Genomic DNA, 21,917 nt, shown 5'->3' with positions numbered 1-21,917 from the left:
CACAGCTCTCGGCTCCCTTTGCTGCTTAGGACTGGTGACCTCGCTGTCAGAGAGCTGGTACAACCTCCTGTTGGACATGCAGAATCGACTCAATAAAGTCATCAAGAGTGTGGGCAAGATTGAGCACTCCTTATATCCTTCCCGGCGGCGTGTCCTAGCATAGCCACAGCGCTGCCTTACCCTTAGCTGCTTCTGGAAACTGCAGTTCCTTTAGGAAATGTCTTGACTAGCTTCCTGTGGGGAACAGGCTCTTGTGCTGTTTTTTGTTTTGTTTTTTGTTTTTAAAGATTTTATTTATTTATTTGACAGAGAGAGATCACAAGTAGGCAGAGAGAGGGGGAAGCAGGTTCCCTGCTGAGCAGAGAGCCCGATGTGGGGCTTGATCCCAGGACCCTGAGATCATGACCTGAGCCGAAAGCAGAGGCTTAACCCACTGAGCCACCCAGGTGCCCCTCTTGTGCTGTTTTTTAAATATACTTTTTCTTGGGGAAAAATTGAAACCCACTAGTAGAATTGTATCGGGAATCCTCGTGTACTGTCACCCAGCTTACCTGGTTCACCTCGGAAATGTAGACTGCTGTTCTTGAAATATATCCGCCTCTGGTTTCTCTGGCCTTACATGTCAAACATGAAGTTCAGATGACCACGTTAGGAACATACTTTTGGAGATCTGTTGGGGACAGCAGTGTCTGAGAAACCTCGTGAGCGAGGCTAGTGGAAGAAGAGGAGGAAAGTGAGGAAGCTGGAAACTCCAGAAGCCGGGGGATCAGCCCTGCCGGCACATCCAGGATCCAAGTGTTGCTGGACATTCGCTCGTTCCGGGAGATGGAAAGGGTCCTCCCCAGGCTGGAGGTGGGAGGGCTCCTGCTCTCATCTGGGAGGGAGGTGATGGGCTGACGTGTTGGCTTCTGCCAACCAGCAGGGCTCTGGGCAAGCCTCCGTTTGTTCACCTGTGAAGATCAGGCTAGGCTCCGGAGCGGGGCTCTTCCCAGGCGGGCACATCTGACTGCCTGGAGCACTTGTAGAAAATGCCCACGTACGTCTAGGCTCTATGCCAAGGAGGGTCTGATCTGTGTTAAAAACATTGTCTTGAACATCACCTTAGTTGAGAATCATTAGAATGGGTAATAATTTTACCTAATGTCTTCCAGTTCCAGACTGTCTGAAAAGCAATGTGATTTTTAGTTGAAAATGTTATTTCCTGTTCCCGTCCTGATGCTTGCTTTAGACTATGGTCTATGCAGAGGTGGGGGTGACCGAGAGTAAGGCTGTTGGCGGGTACCGCCCATTCCTTAACTCCCCTGTCCACCTGGAGATCTTTTCATACTGAGCGAAAGACAGAACCAGCCACGGGCTTCATCGATGGAGACTTGATTGAGAGTTTCCTGGACATCAGCCGGCCCAAGATGCAGGAGGTGGTGGCGAACCTACAGGTGAGCTAGCTGTGTGGCGTTTGGCCCTGCGCCTGTGACCCAAGTCCATGGTGGGGCCGGCCGTGCTGGAGAGCATCGGAGCACCGGGTGCCGTCCGCCTCGATTCCCCAGCGCAGGCGGCCTCCTTCCTGAGTAATTTCCTTCCCCCGAGGGAAGGTGGAGAGAGGGTCATGGCACCGCACTAGGACCTTTCCCCGTGTGACCTGTGCTGTGGAAGTGAGGGCGTGTTGGGCACGTGCGGGGTGTCTGGCAGCCCGCAGACAGGAGGCACGGGGATCGGGTTAGCATCCTGCCGGGAAGAGAAGTTCCCCAGTGTGGGGTTTTAAGGTATTGCTCACTGGAGTTGGTGCCTCGGGGGGACATCCTGGAAGGGGGAGAAACGTATGCCAGGTGGTGGCCTCCCATCCAGCTTTGTCATCCGTAGACCTTGCTGACTTGTACCTTTCAGGAGAGGGTGTGGGTTTCTGATGAGACCTTCCTCCTTGTCACGGCAGTAGTGGGGCCGGGTGCCTCTTGCTGTGACTGTCCCTTCCCCTGGGGAGGGAGAGTGCACTCATGGTCCTCACAGCCCTCCCCTTTCCTCCTTGCAGTATGATGATGGCAGCGGGATGAAGCGAGAGGCCACCGCAGATGACCTGATCAAGGTTGTGGAGGAGCTGACGCGGATCCATTAGCCCAGGGCTGGGAGCCCCTTTCCCAGGCCCTCCCCGAAGGCTTTGCTCTCCTGCCCTGCTCCCCTCCCCCACCATTGTCTTCTCAGCCGTGGGAAGCCTTTCCCTAAGCCAGCTATCCCAGAAGCCACAGTCTATCTGTGTGAAAATGGGGATTTCTTTGAACTAAAACCGGTTCACTGGAGACCTGGGAATGGGGTGAAGGTGGAATATTTTCTCGTGGATTTTTACCAGTCCCAGAGGATTCCAACCATCACTTTGGACACCAAGCCTTGATTGGCGTTGCCCGCTGTCCTACTTCCAGGGAGGGATTTTGCAGCTCTTGGGCTGAAAGGAAGCTCTGTGTGTGTGCTGTGCGTGCGTGCGTGCGTGCGTGTGTGTATGTATCTCACACTCATGCATTGTCCTCTGCTATCTTTTTATTTAGGTTGGGGTGTGGGGAGGCTATGGGTAGGGGGGGAGGAGGGGCGGGACGGGTTCATTGTCTCTGAAGTGAGAGCTTCCTTTTGCTTTCTCTGTTGCCTGAGAGCTTTGGGTCTGGAGGCCTGACCATCAGGCCGTGAGCTGCCCGAGTCTGAAAGCTGGAGATGGTGGGTGATTTCCAAGCCGCCGTAGCCTTTTTGTCTCTGGGGAACTGCCTTCCTCAGAGGAAAGGAGGTGGGGGGCCGTGAATTGGTTGTTAGTTTCTGAGTTTTACCAAATAAAGTAGAATCTAAGAAGAAAGCTCTCTTTGCCTCCACTTCCTGCCGCCCAGCTTCCCAGTCACACAGTGCCCAGTCCAGGCACACTTGTCTCCCTCCTTTAGGGCAGTGGCTGCTGCCACAGCTGCTTTCAGGTAGTGAAGTGACCTCTGTGTGTCTCCTTTGCTGTGTGATCTTTTTTGGTGGGATCCCAAGGATAATGGGTGTTGGGTTTTCAAAATGCAGCGGTTGCCCTTGACTCTGTAGTCACCATGCGGTTCCCAGTTGCCTCTGTCAATGACCTGCCAAGCCTGGGAGTTGCTTGGGCTCCCTTTCCGGATGGCATTTGAGATGTGTGCACAGCGCCTGGCCAGCTCGCCCCCAGGCGCCACTGCTTGGCCAGGGCAAGTGGCTCCTCGTGTCCCTCCCAGCTTCCCATTGCCACGGGCTCTTTGGAGGCAGATTTTATTTCCTCTGGTTTAATCAAGTAAACCTATGGCGCCTTTGGTTTGAAAATAGAGGAGTAGGACACATTAGGGGTTCACCCTTCTATCCAGCAAACAGAGCCTGTCTTCTTTCAGCTCAGTGGGTCAGAGTGCCTGGGCCCACATTTCCACCAGTGATCCAGTGGGAATAAAGGCTGCTCTGTCCCAACAGTGGGGAGTAGGCTTGGTCCTAGGCATATTGGCAGGCTCCTTTAAGACCAGCCTTTGATACGGTGTCAGGAAAATTGTGGTTTCAAGTTCAAACTGTGGTTTTGAGAGATTCTAGCTTAAAAGAGAAAGGGCCAGGAAGCATCTCTGCTTTGGGGGTCTTCTGGAGTAAGCTTCCTTCCTTGGAGGCATTCCTTGTGTTTCATTACTGTTCTTTTCCCCATCCTCTTCTGGGATTTCTGAGGGTGGGGGATAAGGGTCTTCAAGGGGAAAAAATCAGCATCTCAAAAACCACAGTTTGAACATGAAACTCAACACTGTGATTTGAATTCTTCAAGTCATGGTTTGAGTTGAAAAGGCCTGCCCCCATGCCAGAGACTAGCTTTGGTGGGGCAGACAAGCAACGGTCTCCAGATTATTTTAAAACGTTAACCCGAGATGGAGGATTGCCTATAAGGTGCTAAGATCGGAAAGAGAAGGCAGTGGGATGGTGATTCTGGTGCTTTTTCGTTGTCTGACCTGCACCACGGAGACCTGCTACACGTCATTACTTACCAGTGGCTTCAGTCTTGACTTCAGAAGCTCTGGAGTCCTTGCAGTTTTTTGTTTCCTATAATCTTGGGTATATTCACTGAGGATTGAATTCCAGCAATCTTTTGGAAACTGACATTGTCTTGCCACACTCCCACATCCCCTCTTAAAAACCATTAATCACCTCTCCAGGGGTGAAGGGTTGCCCTTGGAGCTTTGCTGCAGCCAGCTGGAATGGTCCTTCCCGTGTAGGCGCTGATGAGTTACTCACTTCAGGCCTCTGCACGAATGGACCTTGGGGAGAATAATAGAAACACTGACTCATCACATGACCATTTGGAAGAGTCACAAGCCAGAGTCTGCCTTTTTGGAGCCAACAATAACTTGGATCCTCCGCTCTCAGTGGAGGGTCCCTTTTGTTCCGGAGAAGCCACAGGCCACAGAAGTGGGAAGGAAACACGGAGAAGCTGCGGCCAGAGGATATGCCCAGAGCAGTCCTTGAAGACGAACTGTATGAAGTTAGAGTCCCTCAGAACTCAAACTTTGAGAAGCCTCAGGGTCTAACCAAAAGACAGAACAAGAAAGGAGCAAACACTGAGCAAAAGAAGCAAACTGATGGGAAGAGGAGGAAGGTGAAAGCCATAAGGTCGAAAGAAACCAGGGGAAGGAAAAGTGTTTCTTCTGAAATTCACCAGTAGGAATTTACCAAGTCTTAAATATCCTGAGCTGCTCTTGAGGGAAAATGAGGATTTTCTTCAAGCACGAAGTTGCATCTCAGCTATGCCCCCTGCTCACTGAGTATGGAGCAAACCCTGCAGACAGTCCAGGTGAGCTGAGGTGTTGGGATGGGGCGGGGGGGGGGAGGGTGGGTGGGCGGCAGAGAGTAGTGGAGTTCAGGGAGGAGGTAGCCGGGGTGTGCTGGAGTGGGAGAGGACGGCACGAGGTGGGACAGGTGTGTAAAAGGAATATTTGTCCAGTGTAGTGTGTTGAGCACTTTGGGTGGCTTCTAGGATCAGGAAGGAGCACCTGTTCGACATTGAGTAGTGACCCAGGTAACAAAGATAAGACAGTGGTGCGGAAGATTTTGTGGGCTCAAGGGAAGGAAGGGCTTCGTGTTCATCCCTATTGAATAAATCAGGGCTAGATTCCCGACGATGTGGACACTGAAATACTTTGGCAGGGGGTAAAGATTTTTTCATTTGAGAGAGAGTTTCCCCCACTAAGCTGGGAGCTCGATGTAGGGCTCCATCCCAGGACCCTGGGAAGATGACCGGAGCTGAAGGCAGATGCTTAACCGACTAAGCCACCCAGGCGCCTGGACATCGAAACACTTTTTAAGTAACAGAAATGCAGCCTGAGCGGCGCAGGGACAAGTGAACCCTGTGGCTGTTTAAGGCCTGAAAGAAAGATACTGTAGGATCCCAAGCGTCCTCAGGACTCAGGATGGACGTACATATGAAAGTTGCACTCATGATACAAAGTATTTTGGTGACCTACTTGCTGAGAATGTGTTGCTTCAATTAGAAGAGGCCCCAACACCAACAGGGTGAGATAATGGACCTAAATCTGAGCACCTGGGGAAAACACAAGCACTCAGGTTCAGGTAGGGGTTAGCAGCTTGTGTTTAGGAAACAACAGTAACAAGCATGACAGCCAGAAACACCGGTAGTGGAAACTGTGATATGAACCACCAGCATCATGCATTTGCCAGAAAAGCCAAGTCCTATTGGGCTGTGTTAATAAAAGCATGGTATCTGGAAGGAAGGAGATTATAGAGTCCAGACCATTGTTGGCCCCCCGTGGTCATTTGTGGTCACCGATGTTAACCAAAGGTAGCCAGTGGGAGGACAGCTGCAGAGGCAGAACCACAGGAGCTGGGATGATTTAGCTGAGAAGTAAAAGCACTTCCTAACAAATGTAGATACTCAAAACTGGCTTGGGCTGCCTTTTGCCAAGTAGTGAGTTTCTTATCCCTGGAAGTGTTTAAACAAAAGCTTTACTCACTGGATCTGGGTGCCTAGGGAGGTTTCTACACCAGGCAGAGGGGTCATCCTACCCGCTTCCTCCCACTGGATGATCCCGATTTTTCCTCCATCACCTGCTCACCATTTCCCCGCCTACCGGGCTCTGATTGTGATCTGGGGCAGCTGCAGAAGGGGGCGAAGAGGAGCCTCTGGGTTCCCGACTAGCTAGTGCCCCCTGGCCAGGGAGCAGGTGGATCCACTGACCCGCACACCCAGGGCTAGTGTGCAGACTGCTGGCAGGCGGGGAGTCAGCTAGAACTGGCCAGCAGCGAAATGACCCCGCGTCCCAACTTCTCGGGACAACACTGGCAACTCCAGCTCCACCAAGACCAGCAATGATCCGGGCGCACAGCCTGCAGCGCCAGCCTTCGTCCGGGTGTCTCTTTCCTCCCCGGGCCTCAGTCTGACGCCCACAGCCCTTCGCAGGAAGCCGACTCCCAAACCGGGGCAGGGGGTGTGGGCCGAGGCTAAAACCCCGCCTCCAGGGGTCCCTGATCTTTGCCCTCGCGCTGGGCTCCGCGCCTCCCCAGGAGGCCACCAGCCGGCGGGCGGCTCTGCCTTTTGTGTGTTTCGCTCCGAAGTGCCAGAGACCACCCCCCGCCCCCCAGCCGTCGGGCGCGTCCCCTCGCGGCCCCCGGGCCCTCCTCTCGGAGTCCCCAGCCCCCCTGCTCGGCTTCGCGTGCCAGCTCGAGGCTCGCTGGTTCGCTCCCTGCGGCTCCAGGAGGAGGGGCGAGGGCCGGCAGCCCCCTCCCCCGCGCGCGGCGCCGGAGCCCAGCGGAGCCGGGGGGACCCGCCGCCGCCGGTCATGTGGGCCGGACTGCTCCTCCGGGCCGCCTGCGTCGCGCTTCTCCTGCTGGGGGCCCCGGCTCGCAGCTACACCGGGAGGAAGCCGCCCGGGCATTTCGCCGCCGAGAGGTAAGCTCCTCTTGCCCCTCCCCTGTCCCGCCGCAGGGGCGCTCCCCGCGTGGAGCAGAGGGGCTCCGGGGAGCCGCCTGCAGCCGCGGGTCTGAGCTCCCCTCCAGGGCGCTGTCCGCGCGCGCGGGCGCAGCCCAGGGGGTCCGGACAAAGAGACAGCAGCCTGTGCTCTGGGCGGGAGCCAGTCCTGCGCCCCTGGCGGGGGCTGTCCTGCCAGGACCAGTGGGGGGGGGGGGGGATGGAGAGCCAGGCGCTGCGTGAGCCCCTGAGTGTGCCCTGGGGCGCGGACCCCTGGCGAGGGCAGCCCGGGACGTGCCACGGGGTCTCAGGAGCGGCTGGCCGTCGCTGGGGCTGGGGGCTTCCCCCGCGTCCAGGCTGCACGCACGCGGTGGACCTTGGAACCGCCGGGCTCTCCCTGGGTTACGTTTCGGTTTCCGCCTGTGTGAGCGCGCGGGTGGGGGTGGCGTGTTTGCCCCTTTGCTCTCTCCCGATTGATGCCACCCTCCCCTCCAGTCTCCTCCCGGCGGAGGTAGGGCCGCCGCGGGCCGAGCGCGCGTGTGTGCGTGATGCTCCTAGCGAGGGAACACGGTGTCAGCGGGCGGCCTGGCCCGCGGCCACCGCCTCAGGGGGCGCGCAGGGGGGCGGCCCCGCCAGGCTCGCGGCTCGCACGTGTGTTCCGTCGCCACCGCCAGTTCCTGCCCCGATGGGCCCGGCTCCGCGGCGCTTCAGAGCCTTCCAGCCACCTGTCTCCCCATCACCGCCCGTCCGAGGAGGCTCCTTGGGGCGTTCGGCCCCCTGCCAGCTGAGGGGGGGCGACAACACCGGCCTCCGGGGCATCCTTCCGTCTGCCGCTTCGAGGGCGCCCCAGTCCCTTTCAGGACCCCGTCCGAGGAGCAGGAGCTGCCCGCTCCTCTTTCCCAGGCTGCTGCCCTGATCGCTCTGGCCCGGGTGGCCAGTGCCAGCTTGGCCAGCACCTCCCACCCGCCAGGGCCCCGCTTCTTTGCTTCTTCTGTGATGACTTCAGAGAAGGAGACGTCTCTTTGAGGCTTCAGGCACAGTTTGTGCAGATGTCTCCGTGCTGCCCTGTGCCCGCAGTTCTCCTTCCCAGAGTGCTTGTCACATGTGACAGCTGCTCTCCCTGCGTTGAGTGAGTCTGCCTTTGCCGTCCTTGTCATCCCCGTGCCTGCTGCCGCACCTGGACCTGGGGGGTACCCTGTAGACCACCTGACCGGCAGAACATTCTGAGCAAGGGGAGAGCACAGTCTGGGAGGGTTTTCTTGTCCCTCTCCTGTGGTGCAAGGATTCCCAGTTAAAACCGGGCGGGACTCCATCACTCTGCCCAGCCCATCACAGGATCAGTTCCAGTCACCCTCCCTGACCTCCTCTGGGGCTGTGCACCTGCTGCTCCCTCTGCCTGGAGTGCCCTCTCCCTGCCTCCACTCTCACACCTTACGGCTACTCCTCTGGCTCTACTCCACCTAGATCCTGGCCTTCCAGGAAATCTCCCCTTCTCAGAACTCCAAAGCCTGTCCCTATGTGGCACTGGTCACACTATTTTGTTATCACCTGGGTCTTTGCCCAGCGTCCCTTGAAGGTGGGAAAAGTGGCCTGTTCCTGACCGTACTGCCATGCCTCATCCAGCGCTGGGCACACTGTCTCCCTTTTACTGGCACCCCAGGCCCCACCATGAGATTTTACCTGGGGAATGACATTTCTGGCTCTCCTGGGGCAGCCCTCTTCCTTCGTCCCTTCTGCTGGCTTCCTTTCTCAACCTTTCCCTCAACAGCCGTTTAGCGAGCACCTACCACATGCTAGGCATTGCTCTGGACACTGAGGGGAACACAAAAGATGGACCCGGGTCCTCAGAGAATGAGAGGGGAGACAGACAATGAACAAATCAACAATTGATAAGTAATTTAATGTCCCAGGAAGCAAGTGTTAAGAAGAATAAAGCAATTAAGGGTGGATGAGATGGATCTCTTTGAAGGTGCAGGAGCAGAGAGAGACTGGGTAAAGGAGGGAGTGACCTGGGTACACTTCTGAGGAAGAAGCTTCCTGAATGAGGGAACTGCAAGTGCAAAGGCCCTGTGGCAGCCATACCTAGGGCCCTTCCTCCATTTCCATCTATCCCCCTCAGTGCTAAGGCCCCTCTGAGGCCTCCCCCTTCCACTCCCCCAGCCACTCTGCTCTGTGTTCATGTGCCAGGTCTCAAGAACTGTTTGTTGACTGACTTGCTGACTGGCTGGGAGGATTTCACTGCATGGCAGACCAATCCCTGGCCCAGAGCAGAAATGTGGAAAATGCTCTTTTCTCTCTCCTAGACGCCGGCTGGGCCCCCACGTCTGCCTCTCAGGCTTCGGGAGTGGCTGCTGCCCTGGCTGGGCCCCCTCCATGGGCAGTGGGCACTGCACCCTGCGTAAGTGCCTGTCCCCATGCCCCAGATACCCTCCCCAGCAGGGCGCTCGCTCCCTGGGCTGGCCTAAGTAGGTCCCACTCCCTCACCTACGTTTCTCCTCTCAGCGCTCTGCTCCTTTGGCTGCGGGAGTGGCATCTGCGTTGCTCCCAACGTCTGCTCCTGCCAGGATGGAGAGCAAGGAGCCACCTGCCCAGGTAACTGGGGATGGGCCACGGCTGTTGGGAAGAATTCTTCTGGTGCTGAGACTGTGTGCCCGGCTCAGGGCTTTTGTCTTACTGAGAATATCGTCTTCCAGCAACCCCCTTAGGGGAGGCCTTCTCATCCCCATTTTACAGATGGGGAAACCGAGGCACAGAAGTTAGTGGCTCGCCCAGAGTTACCTGGCTAGTGAGTGGTAGAGCTGGATTTAAGCTCTGGCCTCTTGGCCTCCAGAGCCACCTTCCCAGCAGAGTTTAGGAGGAACCCTAGTGAGACGGGGGCTGCTGGCAGTGAGGCGTGCTATGTGCTCACGGGGGTGGTGCCTGTTCTAGAAGCACACGGACCTTGTGGAGAGTACGGCTGTGACCTGTCCTGTAACCACGGAGGCTGTCAGGAGGTGGCCCGAGTATGCCCCGTGGGCTTCTCCATGACGGAGACGGCTGTCGGCATCAGGTGTACGGGTGAGAGACATGGGGGCTGGGTGGGTGGGAATTCTGTCTCTTCCGTCCATCCGTCTGTCCTGCCAGGGCAGTCTCCAGAGAGATGCAGGCGAGGCTGAGTGAGGCCAAGCTCTGGCTGGGGGTATGGGCAGGGAGGCAGGCAAAACCAAGAAAAGGGTCCCTTCTGCTATGAGCACCTCTTACGGGCCTAGGGGCTAGGGCCTGTGGTGACACATGGTGGCTCGTTCCTGGCTGCTGTTGGTCCCTGCTTCTGAATAGGAGGAGGGGAGGCAAGTCAGGATAACCATGGTCCCATGTAATGGGGCCATAACCGGCCAAGTGCCCAGAGCTGGGTCCACAGAGGGGCAGATAACCAGCACGGGAGGTGTGTTGACCCTGGAAGGTTCCCTTGGGCTCGTGATGTTTGAAAGATGAGGAAAGGCAGCCTCAATAACTACTCTGTAAAAGTGCTATTTGTTTGTGAGTCTAAAATGTTCTAACAGGCAAAGTCCGTCACCTTCCTCAGAGGCGGCCACTGGGACCCATTTCTTGCGGATCTTTCCAGAGAGCTGAAAACAAGCCACTCCCCTGCCTTTTTTTTTTTTTTTTTTTTTTGGAGTTTTGACTTTGTAAAAATAATGTTTCTTTCCTAAATATGAAAGTAAAAAATAACCTATTTTGGAACATTTGGAAAGTGAAAGAAGGGTAGAAGGTACAAACAAGCATGTCCCCAGAGTCCCTACCCGGGGATATTTGTTACTAAAATGAAGTTGTTTCTTCTGCCCTGTTCCTTGGAGGTGTATGTGTTTGTAAGTGTGTGTACCTGTGTGTGTGTGTATGTTAGTTGTGTATATCTGTGTGTTCTGTAAATGGGGCTCATACCTTATGCAGAGTTTTCATTCTTTTTCTCACTTTTTATTTTTCTTTTTAAATTTTTTTTTGGAAGATTATTTATTTATTTATTTAACAGAGATAGACAGAGATCACAAGCAGGCAGACAGGCAGGCATAGAGAGAGGGGGAAGCAGGCTCCCGGCTGAGCAGAGAGCCCGATGCGGGGCCTGATCCCAGGACCCCAGAATCATGACCCAAGCCAAAGGCAGAGGCTTTAACCTACTGAGCCACCCAGGTACCCCATTTTTATTTTTTTTAAATATTTTATTTATTCATTTGGCAGAGAGAGACACAGCGAGAAAGGGAACACAAGCAGGGGGAGTGAGAAGGAGAAGCAGTCCTCCCACCGAGCAGGGAGCCTGATATGGGGCTCGATCCCAGGACCCTGGGATCATGACCTGAGTCGAAGGCAGACACTTGACTGAGCCATCCAGGGGCCCCTTTTTCTCACTTTTTATTGGGGTTGGGGAATAGTCCTCACAACAGAGGTTTTAGGGGCCACGTCTGTGACTCTGCTGTAGCTCGCGGTCCCTCACAGACATCGTCGGTAGCTTCACTACTACTCCCAGCAATGCCACAGTAAAGAGGCTTCTCTTTATTGTTCCCAGAAGGAGAGCCACTGGGTCAAGGGTCTTGCTGAGGATTTTGGTGCTCGGGACTCATTGCAACATCCTCTTGAGGAAGGCTGAAGCAATTTCCCTCCCAGCACCCCCGCCGAATGTTTCCTGGGGAGCTCTTTCTGCACACACTTCTTGTTGCTAAAGCAAACGGAACTTGGAAAAGCCGATGTTCTAATGTCAAAGCTAGGCCCCGGGGAGGGGGGATCTGGCCACCGCCACCAGGGGTCCCAGTGGGATGGGGCTAGTCAGGGTGGGCTTCCTAGAGGCGGTGGGTGTGGTCCCGAGGGGCCAGCTCTGGGGAGAGCATGTAGGGAGAAAGGAGGTGTCCAGCAGGCTTGGGGCCAAGGGTTGGGAGACCCGGAGGCAGACTGCAGTGGGTGGCACAGATCTTGTGGTCCTTGAGAGGTTATCATGGTTCTTAGAGAAGGGAGGACATGAAGCCAGGGTGGGGAGTTCTGTCCCCTGGTGCCCCTCACCCCATAGGCCTGAACTTACGAAAAGGACTGCTTGGATCCAGTCACCCCACTCTGGGCAGCAGCCTCAGGACCTTCTGGGCTCTCGGCAGCCCTGCCTCCACCCATTGGTCTGGCCTCCCGCTGCCCCTGCAGGAACCTGAGCTCCTGCCAGTGCCAGCGCAACTGCAGGCTCTCTCCGCTCATGGCCCCCCTCCTCCTGATTCCTCCTGGTCCTCTGCCCACCTGTCCTCCAGGCGTTCCCCGGTGGGGCGTGTATCACTCAGCCGGGTGCCGACCTCATGGGCATGTGGCTCTTGATGTTATCAGACCCTAAGCAGCTGGAGAGTCTGTGCCATGTCTCGGCCACATTTGTGTCCTCAGTGGCCTCCCTCTGGATCTGCTGCATACAGGTGGTGCTCAATAAGGATTTAATGGAACTGAATCAGCCTTCCTCCTCACTCCCCTCTGCCCTCTGAGCGTTGCTCTGCAGTGGGGCCATTGGAAATGACTCTGTCTCAGTCATCCTCCATCCTCTGGTCCGAGTGGGTCACAGAGAAGGATCCTGGCCCTCAGCCTCTGCTCTCTGGTGGTTCCCTCTTGCCTGATGACTTTCCCGGGGGTGCCTGGTCTTTCTTCCTCGGGGAGGAAGAAAGGGGGTGGTGGTGCTTTCCACCTGCTGAGAGTAGGCTATCTGAGGGTATAGCATCCTCGTGGGGTCCATTTTACCCTCGCACCTGACTGCCATGCAGAGTGGTCCATGCAAGGATGTCTTCTCTCTTCCCAGACATTGATGAATGCCTAAGCGCCTCTTGCGAGGGCCAGTGCGTGAACACGGAAGGCGGGTTTGTGTGTGAGTGCGGGCCGGGCATGCAGCTGGCTGCCGACCGCCACAGCTGCCAAGGTGAGCGGCCTGGGGACAGGTAATGATGATGCCGTTGCCCCTGTGGCGGGGCTCTGAGTCAAAGGCGTGGTGGCCCTGCCCAGCCCAGCATGGGTGCTCCACGCCTTACCACATTTCCTGGTCCCCCGAGGGAGATCCTGTTAGTCATCCCTGCTTTAGTGATGGGGAAACTGAGGCTCACCCAAGGCCATCCTGGCAGGAAGCGCTGGACTCGGCTTGGATCCTGGCATGTCCAGCTCTGAGCTGGCTCTGCAGGGCAGAGGCACAGGGCTGGAGAGGCCGAGGGGAGGGCCCGGGGCAGGACCAAGGAGGCCCCCGAGGTGAGGGAGGGCTGTGTGAGAGACACGCCTGCTGCAGTCCTTAACCCACTGTCCTCATTAGCTCTCTCTGCCCCAGTGGTGTCCCAGCTGCCCCATCTGGTGGGGAGGGCCAGGAGGAGGTAGGGGTGAGGGCAGGATGAGGGAGATCTTCTAACATAATCATCCCTTCCTTGAAGATGCTTCTTACTTGTGGAAGGAAGCCTTTTCTCTTAAACCAGGCAGATAAAGCAAAAGGTCCCCGTGAAAGTGTGGTGTTATTTTCTATCATTTGCAATAGTCATAAACTGTAAAACAAGTTTTTAAAAGTTGCTACTTCCAGACCCTCTTCACCACTCCTGGGCCCTGCTCTCCCTGGGGAAAAACCCTGATGTCTTAGTCTGCTCAGGCTGCTGTAACAAAACCCCACGGACTGGGCCATTTACACAGCAGAATTTATTCTCATGGTTCTGGAGGCCGGGAAGCCCGAGGTCAAGGAGTCAGCCTGTTCGCTTTCTGGTGAGGGACCTTCCTGGCTTGCAGACGGTCTCCATGCTGTGTTCTCGGGGACAGAGAGCTGATAAGGGCACTGCTCCCATCATGAAGGAGCCCCTTCAAGACCTCAGCTAAACCCAATCACTGCCCAAAGACCCCCGCCTCCAAATCCCATCACACCAGGGGTTAGAACTTGAACATGTGCTTCTGGGGGAACACAGCTCCCCCTAGCACCTTGCTATTGATCTGATGCATCCCCTCCCTGCTTGTCCCCACAACATGTACACATACCCACACACACCCACACGCCCATACACAGTCACAGAGGTAGGCTGAGTGGCTGACAGGTGCAGAGCTGGATTCTGGCCTCATGCTAAACACCTTACGTGCATTTTCTCATTTCTTTCTCAGACTGATGCTGTGAGGCTGGTACTGTTTATTTCCATTTTCCTGATAGGAACACTAGAGGCTTAAAGAAATTAAGTAACTTGCCCAAGACCATGTTAGACCTGGGATTTGCGCCTCTGGTGGTGGTTTTTCTCAGCAATCGGTCTTGAAATTCTCTCCAGATCAGTGTGAATGGGCCTGCGTTGCTCTTTTTAACTGTTGCCTGGGGCTCTGCCTTGCAACTCTCCCACAGTGGACTAACTCTTCTCTTATTGATGGACGCATACGTTATTTCCAGTGTTTCACAATTTCAAACAGTGGCATGGGGAAGCTTTGACAGAGGAGGCACTAGAGAAACTGATTTTGAGGTATGCGTAGGAGTTTCCCCCCAGACAAGATGGACAGGGATCCCAGGCAAACAAAAGAACGTGGGCAAAGAGGGAGGCCCACAAGAACATGGTGCGTTTTGGAAGGTGGCAGAACAAAGGTGAGGGACAGGGAAGGAAGTGGGAAAGACCACCCAGGGCTTGTGAGCTATGATGTGCCATCAGTGCCCATGGGAGCAGAGAGTGGCCCGGGTGTTTGGTCAGAATATCCTGGATGCTTTGTAGCAGAAGGCTTGGGAGGAGCACAGGGAGATGCACCAGGCTGTCGCTCTTCTCAAACTAGAGACAAAGGTGGCCCAGGCTGGGGTAAGACAGTGAGGATGGAGAGAAGAGGGCTGGCCCAGGGAGGATTTTGTTGATAGGCTGAATGTGGGTAGTGAGAAAGAGGGGTGAGGAGGGTCTCCCACGGCCCTGAATGGGGGAGGGGATGGTAAGGGGAGAGGAAGAGGGGAGCACCCAGTTCTGACACTCCATGGGGTAATGAGCGGCAGCCTTGCCCTGGTCCCTTGCAGACACTGACGAATGCCTCGGGACCCCCTGTCAGCAGAGATGCAAAAACAGCATAGGCAGCTACAGGTGTTCCTGCAGACCTGGCTTCCATCTCCACGGCAACCGGCACTCCTGTGTAGGTAAGGTGGGGGGGCCTGTTATCTTCATACTTAGGCTGCCCATCAGGAGGATGGGCAGAGCGAGCCCAGGGACTGGGAAAGGCCAGTGGTCCGGACCTCCTGGCCGCCTGGAGCCTGGAAACCCTTGAGCCTTGGGGTCAGAGCCTGCCCTTCCCTGGGTTTGGCGTGGCTCCTCATGGAAGACCCGGTCTTGGACTTTTCCTGGCCACGTGCCACTTTCATCCCGTTGCGTTTCTCTTCCACCCCTCTCCCAGATACATCCCAAGGATTCCTCTCTGCTCACCCATTTTCTTGGCTGCCTTTGCTCCCCTTGGTAAATAAAGCATGTTATGTCTTGGTTCCTCTGGTTTAGAAGGAGACCCCTGTTTTCTTAGCCCATTAGCAGAAATTTCCAGAAAGGGATTGATTGGCATGTTTGGCTTAAGCTTGGCTCATGGGTTGAAGGTGGGGGCCCTTCCGCCTGAAAACAGACCTTGTTCTGGCGGACTTTGGTGTTTGTCCCGAAGCCTACCTTGAGCTGGGCAGTGATGTTAGAGACTTTTTGTCAGGGGGCCACACCATCCCCTACCACACGTGGGAGGCTGGAAGTTTTGGAGATGAGATTCCCCCGGGGGGCCCATCCCCACCAGCCAGCATCCCCACCAGCCAGGGCATAACCATCGCTGCCTAGCGGGGCAGGGGGCGGGGGTGGGGCGGAAATGAGTCATCGGTGCATCCATTAAATGCCAAGGGGATGTATGAACTTTCCAAGGAGACTAGCAGTAGATTTCAGCCCCACTCCTAGACGTCTGAGTCACGTCCCAGATCCCGAGGCGGGGATGGAGCCCATAAGAACATGGCAAGGAGACTGCCCCCGCCTTCTGGGCTCAGGGATGCAGGAACAAGGGGTCGTCGCCCTGCCAAGGCAGCTGTTCGCAGCGCGGCTCTCCTACAGATGTAAATGAGTGTCGGAGGCCGCTGGAGAGGCGAGTCTGTCACCACTCCTGCCATAACACCGTGGGCAGCTTCCTGTGCACATGCCGACCTGGCTTCAGGCTCCGAGCTGACCGCGTGTCCTGTGAAGGTGAGCCACCAGCCCCGCACGCAGTCCCGGACCCAGGACTCTCAATGCCAGGCCCCGCCCTCACGCCAGGACCCGCCCACCGTCCTCCCAGTCCCCGCCCCACCCCCCGGCCCCGCCCCCCACCCTCACGGCTTTGGCCCTTCTTCCTTTTCCACCCATTCTTTTCCAGTTCATCTTGTTATTTCCAGCTCTTCACGTTGTTTCTCATTTTTTCCCTCCCACTTCTTTATCCATTCGTCCTCCCTTGCCATCTTACTGTTTCCCTAACCCTTTTGTTTTCTTGCAAATGGTAACAGGGAAAGACAAATGCTAGAGGAGCCTGAGACAGGAGTCCCCGGAACCTGGGCTCCCAGGACACTTTGGACAAGGTGGCGTCAGCTCACGCTGCCATGCTTCAGCAGTGTGCCTATAAACATGCGTATAAGGTCACTAAATACTGAGCACTGGCTCATTTCTAGTGCACCGCGAGCTTTCCCCAGGCTGTGCCTCCAACCGGAGCCTCAGCATCCCCTCCCAGGAAGCCACATCTGGGAGGGGGACCCGGGCACCCCGTCCCAACTTGTCACTTGGGCCTGCTCCAGTGGTGCTTTTCCATCCACCTGTGTGATCATCACCGCAGCCCCTGTGGTCTTGGGTTGAACTGGTGGTATTAGATCACCAGTTATGCTGATGAAGAAACTGGTCCGGAGATATCCAGTGACTGTTGGTGGAGGAGCTGCCTTCAAGCCCCCCCCCCCCCCCGCCCCGTCCATCCACCTCCTGCTCCTCGCTGCCTCCCTCAGGAGACCCCTTTGCTTGCGTTTCAGCCTTCCCGAAAGCTGTGCTCGCCCCATCGGCCATCCTGCAGCCTCTGCAGCCGCCGCCCAAGATGCTCCTGCTGCTCCCAGAGGCCGGCCGGCCTGCTCTCTCCCCCGGACACAGTCCTCCTTCCGGGGCCCCGGGGCCCCCAGCTGGGGTCAGGACCACCAGTCTGCCTTCTCCCACCCCTGTACCACCCACATCCTTGCCCTCTGTCCCAACTCGGCTGGTGGCTACCCCCATGCCTCGTGCCTCCCTCTTGGGGACCCTTGGACCTCCCTCACAACCAAAGGAGGGGTCCCCGTCCTTGCCCAGGGGCCCAGCAGCCACACAGGTGGCACCAGGGTCCTCTGCCTGCTGGCACCTGGGAGCCCCGTATGACTCAGGGAGCCGCTGGACAGAGCCTGGGTGTTCCCAGTGCTGGTGCCAGGTAGGTGGGAGGGATCCTGGGGGCTGCCGAGGTCTGGTGTCTGGGGCCTTGTGATGGCTGGAACTCCTGCTTCTGCTTCCAGAATGGGGAGGTGACCTGTGAAAAGGTGACATGTGAAGCTGCTTGTTCCCACCCGGTTCCCTCCAAAGATGGGGGCTGCTGCCCGTCGTGTACAGGTGGGAGCTGGTCTGGGGAAGGCTGTGAGTTCCCCATATGGTCCTACTCCTTCCCTTCCCCAGCCCATCTGCAGCTGAAAGACTGTTCTCCAACTTCTGGGGTACATTAGAATCACTAGAAGGGTAATTCCTGGGTCTCATCCCCCAGACCTTCTTATTCATTAGCTGTGGGCCGGGCCTGGGAATCTGCATTTCTAACAAGATCCCGGGTGATGCTGGTGTTGCTGGTCCAGGAGTCACACTTTGAGAACCACTGGTCTATGCTGTGGTATCCCTCGGGGGGAACTTTTCATCTTCTGGGGATCCTTTCTGAGCTTCATCCTTTCATACGTTCAGTGAGTTTCCCCAACTCTACCCAGTGGTCCCCCTCCCCTGCCCCAACTCCCCTCCTGCAGCCAGAGGAGTAATCTTTTGCAAATTCTGTCCACTTTCCAATTTACTTCCATAATCTGCTTACAGTTTTTCATTCACTTCCCCTTGCTGTTAAGATACAGACCCTAAATCTTCATAGGTCCTTCCACAGAGCTTCTCACAACTCACTCTGCATGCGGATCCCCGGGATCTTGTGAAAACCCAGCTTCTCATTCCGTAGATCTGGGGAGGGGCCTGAACTCTGGCCATAAGATGCTGGGGCTGCTGCCCGGGGAGCAGCAGTGAAGACATCTGAAGGGTTAGAATGAGAAACAGACTTAGTGGCTTCTTAATGATAATCGTGACCTTTTGCCATGTTCCTACTGTATACTCAGCTCTGAATGTGAACGGCTGGGCACCCTCCATGTGAGGCTGTGGGTCCATCCAAAGCCCCGGCAGGGCACGTGGTGGTATTCCCATTTTGCAGTAAAGACAACTGAATCCATGAAGGTTAAGTGACATATCCAAGGTCACTCAGGTTAACTGAATGGACAGACCAGGTTTTTGAACCCGGGGCTGCCTGGATGCCTTTCCTGCCGTATGGGAATAAAATGCCACGTTCTCAGTAGAGTTCGGGGTTTATAGACCTAGATGGAACCCTCCTGGGCCATCTTCTGTGGGTGTCTTCTGCTTACTTCTCCAGGGGTCCTAGGACCGCACAGTCCTGGGTACCTAGATCTGCCGCTCCCAGGGCATCCTGTCCGGTGAGAGAAGGTTCCAGGGACATTACGCCTGGAAAAGTAATGAGACCTCAAGCTTCCTCTGCTTTGAAGAGGTCTGATGCCTCCACTCCTGTTTGTCTTTCAAAAAGGCTGTTTTCACAGTGGCGTCATCCGAGCCGAAGGGGACGTGTTTTCCCCTCCCGACGAGAACTGCACTGTCTGTGTCTGCCTGGTGAGCATCCCAGGAGCCCCAAAGCCTTGTGGCTGTTTTCCTAACCTTTGGGGGTTTTAGAGGAAGAGGGAAAGCTCCGATGTTGAAGGTGAGCTTGTCAAATGGAGAAAGAGTTCCCAGGTTGTGGATTTTGGTCGGAACCTGTCAAATTTAAAGGCGTGGGGGTCTGTGGAGTCCAGGAACTTTCTGCTGAGCAGCGAAGAGCCAGCAGGCAAACAGGGTCCATCTGTTGAGGAAGGGGAGGGGATGGAACTCCCTCGGAAACTTCCCACCAGGGAGGCTGTTTTTCCCTCCAGGCAAAATATTTGCCAGCCCAATAAAGGTATCCACAGTTGGGAAGCGAAGCTTAAGTCTGGCGTCTTAGACCCCTCGGCCATCCTGACACCCTAGGTATCCACACTTGGGAGGGAGGAAGCTTATTACCAGTTTGTTAAGAGCATTATTTTGCTGTAGGCCAATTCGCTTCTCAAGGAATAGTTATTAAGCACCTACTGTGTTCCGGACACCGCCAGGTGCTGTCCCATCGATTCTATTAGGAGCCCTCGGGACCTACCGGGCTTGGGGCTTGGGGCTTTTCTTCTCTTGCCTTAGCTGTGGCTGCTGGTGGCTTGTCCGGGTCAGCTCTCCCGTCCCTGTTCTACCGATGACAAGACCAAGGCATGAGCTGGGATTTGAGCCAATGTCTGTGTCCACAGCTTGGGCTCTGCCCACCACCCCTCACCGCCACCCTCTGACCTTCACTGCCCAGGTGGCGAGGGCAGCGGCCACCGTGGAAGGCTGGGGAGGGGGAGTGGGGAGCAGGGCACGGAGGCAGCCAGCGCCCCCCTTTACCGAGCTTCCCCCCTGTGCCACGCACACACAGTGGCCAAGCACCTCTGTGGATCATGTCATGGCACCAGTCCTCAGCAATCCCCGATGGAGGCGCCATTTCTGGCTCGTCTCGCAGCTAGGGAAACTGAGGCTCAGGGAGCTATTGGACGTTGGCCAAAGTCACACGACTCGTTAGTGGGGGAGCAAACTCTTAGCTCTGGCTGGCTCCAGAGGTAGGTTTTTGGTTTTGTTTTATTTTGCCTTAACTTCAAATTTTGAAATTTAGTTTTAAAGTCAATTCTTTGAATAGACAAGATTTTACCTGGTTCAAAACTGAGATGCACGGGAAGGTGATTCTGGTGGCGTAACCTCCGTTTGCCTCTTCCTGGCATCCTTGCAAAGCTCCTGTATGCCGTGGGAGGATGTCCTCGGCGCGCGGCGGTAAACGCCAGGACCTGGGTCCCTGCACACTGTCCTTGCTTTCACTGTGGTGGCATTCAGAGGTCCTGGATGATTTCCTTTAAGGGGCTTTGGTGTTGGACAGGGGACCCAAGGGGTTGCGTGAAATACGGGACAAACCGAGGGGCTGTAGGGCCTGGTTCTCCCCCTGCCCTCTGCCCCCCACCCAGCACCATCTCTCCCCTGCTCAGGCCGGAAATGTGTCCTGCATCTCCCCCGAGTGTCCTCCCGGCCCCTGTCAGACCCCCCTGAAGTCAGATTGCTGTACTTGTGTTCCAGGTCAGTGAATCTTTGGGGTGCAGGTGGGGGGGTTAGTTTTTTTGTGTGTTTTTGGGGAAAGGATGAGTGGAACAGAGGACAGAGATTGCTTTTGCTTTGAAAACTCAAATCAAGTGCAGCATTTCAAAGTACCAGTTTAATTGAGCACTTACTACGTGTGCTGTAGTTTGGATGCTAGATCGGGCTCCCTGCTCAGGCGGCCCCTGCCCAGGAGGTGCCTTCAAGACAGCCAGGAAGGTGTGTGAGGCCACCCTTGGCATGGCTTTGTCTTGGGACTGGGAAGGCGTCTCCCCTTCCCCACTAATGAGTTGGTCCTTTGTTAAAAATGTGGTTCTCTTTTCCTGGGATGACCTCATCATCATCACGAATGTTCCCTGACGGCTCTGTGCTGTTGCTTGCCAGCCCTTGATCTCATCGCATCCGTGTGGTTCAGCCTTGAGGGAGTACTATTCATAACCCTATTTCATAGATGACAAAACCGAGGATCACCAAGGTCATCACTGCCCAGAGACCTACAACCAGTTAATATAAGAATAGAACTTGAAATTGAGCCTATCTGATTGCAAAGCTGGTGTTCATTAAAAAAATATTTTTCTTATATTTTAAATATTATTTTTAGCTAAGATATTTTTGAGTAGGTAATGTACTGCCTATGAAGTAGTAACCGTCAACAGCTCTTATCAACCCCATTCTACAGATGGGAAGACTGAGGCTTAGTGAAATTAAGGATGTTGCTCCAAATCCCTCCCTAGTGAGTTGTGTAGCTGGGATTTGAATCCAGGGCAGACCGACTGAGCGGGGTGGGCCTGGGCCGGCTTGCGGGCTGTTTTATCAGTGCGGGGGTGCCTGGGTGGCTCAGTCCTTAAGTGTCTGCCTTCGACTCGGGTCATGATCCCAGTGTCCTGGGATTGAGCCCCGCATCAGGATCCCTGCTCACTGGGAAGCCTGCTTTCTCTCTCCCACTCCCCCTGCTCATGTTCCTGTTCTTGCTGGCTTTCTCTCACTGTCAAATAAATAAATAAATCTTAAAAAAAAAAAAAAAAAAAAAGAAGCTTTCGGTGATTCTTCCTGGTCTCCAGGGGATGGCTTCAGTCTCGGACCTTGTCTTAGGTATCTGGGGCAGTCTCTTTTTCTTTTCTTTTCTTCTCTTCTCCTTTCTTTCTTTCTTTCTTCCTTTCTTTCTTTCTTTCTTTCTTCTCAAAGCCTCGGACCTTGTCTTAGGTATCTGGGGCAACCTCTTTTCCTTTCCTTTCCTTTTCTTTTCTTTCTTTCTTTTTTTTATTTTTTTTATTTTTTTTAAAGATTTTATTTATTTATTTGACAGAGAGATCACAAGTAGATGGAGAGGCAGGCAGAGAGAGAGAGAGAGGGAAGCAGGCTCCCCGCTGAGCAGAGAGCCCGATGTGGGACTCCATCCCAGGACCCTGAGATCATGACCTGAGCCGAAGGCAGCGGCTTAACCCACTGAGCCACCCAGGCGCCCCGTCTTTCTTTCTTTTTTTAAAAAGATTTTCTTCATTTATTTGACAGAAAGAGCAAAAGCAGGGGGGAACAGCAGGCAGAGGGAGTGGGAG

General features: G+C 55.3%; 2 protein-coding genes across 7 annotated transcripts in view; both read left to right on the top strand.

The window, feature by feature from the left end:
• Positions 1 to 2,827, top strand: part of DDB1 (damage specific DNA binding protein 1) — a 32,277-nt gene extending 29,450 nt beyond the window's left edge. Inside the window, exons 25-27 of the mRNA XM_047693848.1 lie at positions 30 to 132; positions 1,310 to 1,433; positions 2,024 to 2,827. Coding sequence (XP_047549804.1) covers positions 30 to 132; positions 1,310 to 1,433; positions 2,024 to 2,107 — 311 coding nt within the window. The 3' untranslated portion in view covers positions 2,108 to 2,827. The remainder of the gene's footprint in view (positions 1 to 29; positions 133 to 1,309; positions 1,434 to 2,023) is intronic.
• A 1,588-nt stretch (positions 2,828 to 4,415) lies between these two features.
• The window catches only part of VWCE (von Willebrand factor C and EGF domains), a 28,008-nt gene continuing 10,506 nt past the window's right edge, over positions 4,416 to 21,917 (top strand). For 2 of the 6 annotated variants that reach the window (XM_047693095.1, XM_047693094.1), the window contains exons 1-11: positions 6,034 to 6,907; positions 9,229 to 9,323; positions 9,428 to 9,517; positions 9,854 to 9,982; positions 12,714 to 12,830; positions 14,907 to 15,023; positions 15,958 to 16,086; positions 16,893 to 17,314; positions 17,397 to 17,490; positions 18,713 to 18,795; positions 20,256 to 20,343. In XM_047693095.1, the coding sequence (XP_047549051.1) occupies positions 6,798 to 6,907; positions 9,229 to 9,323; positions 9,428 to 9,517; positions 9,854 to 9,982; positions 12,714 to 12,830; positions 14,907 to 15,023; positions 15,958 to 16,086; positions 16,893 to 17,314; positions 17,397 to 17,490; positions 18,713 to 18,795; positions 20,256 to 20,343 (1,474 nt within the window). In that variant the 5' untranslated portion in view covers positions 6,034 to 6,797. Of the gene's footprint in view, positions 4,796 to 6,028; positions 6,908 to 9,228; positions 9,324 to 9,427; positions 9,518 to 9,853; positions 9,983 to 12,712; positions 12,831 to 14,906; positions 15,024 to 15,277; positions 15,337 to 15,957; positions 16,087 to 16,892; positions 17,315 to 17,396; positions 17,491 to 18,712; positions 18,796 to 20,255; positions 20,344 to 21,917 lie in introns of those variants that run through there. The other 4 variants (XM_047693096.1, XM_047693093.1, XM_047693097.1 and 1 more) reach the window with 4 other exon arrangements.

Source organism: Lutra lutra, chromosome 10 (assembly GCF_902655055.1).
Source record: "Lutra lutra chromosome 10, mLutLut1.2, whole genome shotgun sequence".
Taxonomy (NCBI): Eukaryota; Metazoa; Chordata; class Mammalia; order Carnivora; family Mustelidae; genus Lutra; species Lutra lutra.
The sequence above is the reverse complement of the archived record's forward strand: the minus strand, read 5'-3'. Positions and strand labels throughout refer to the sequence as shown.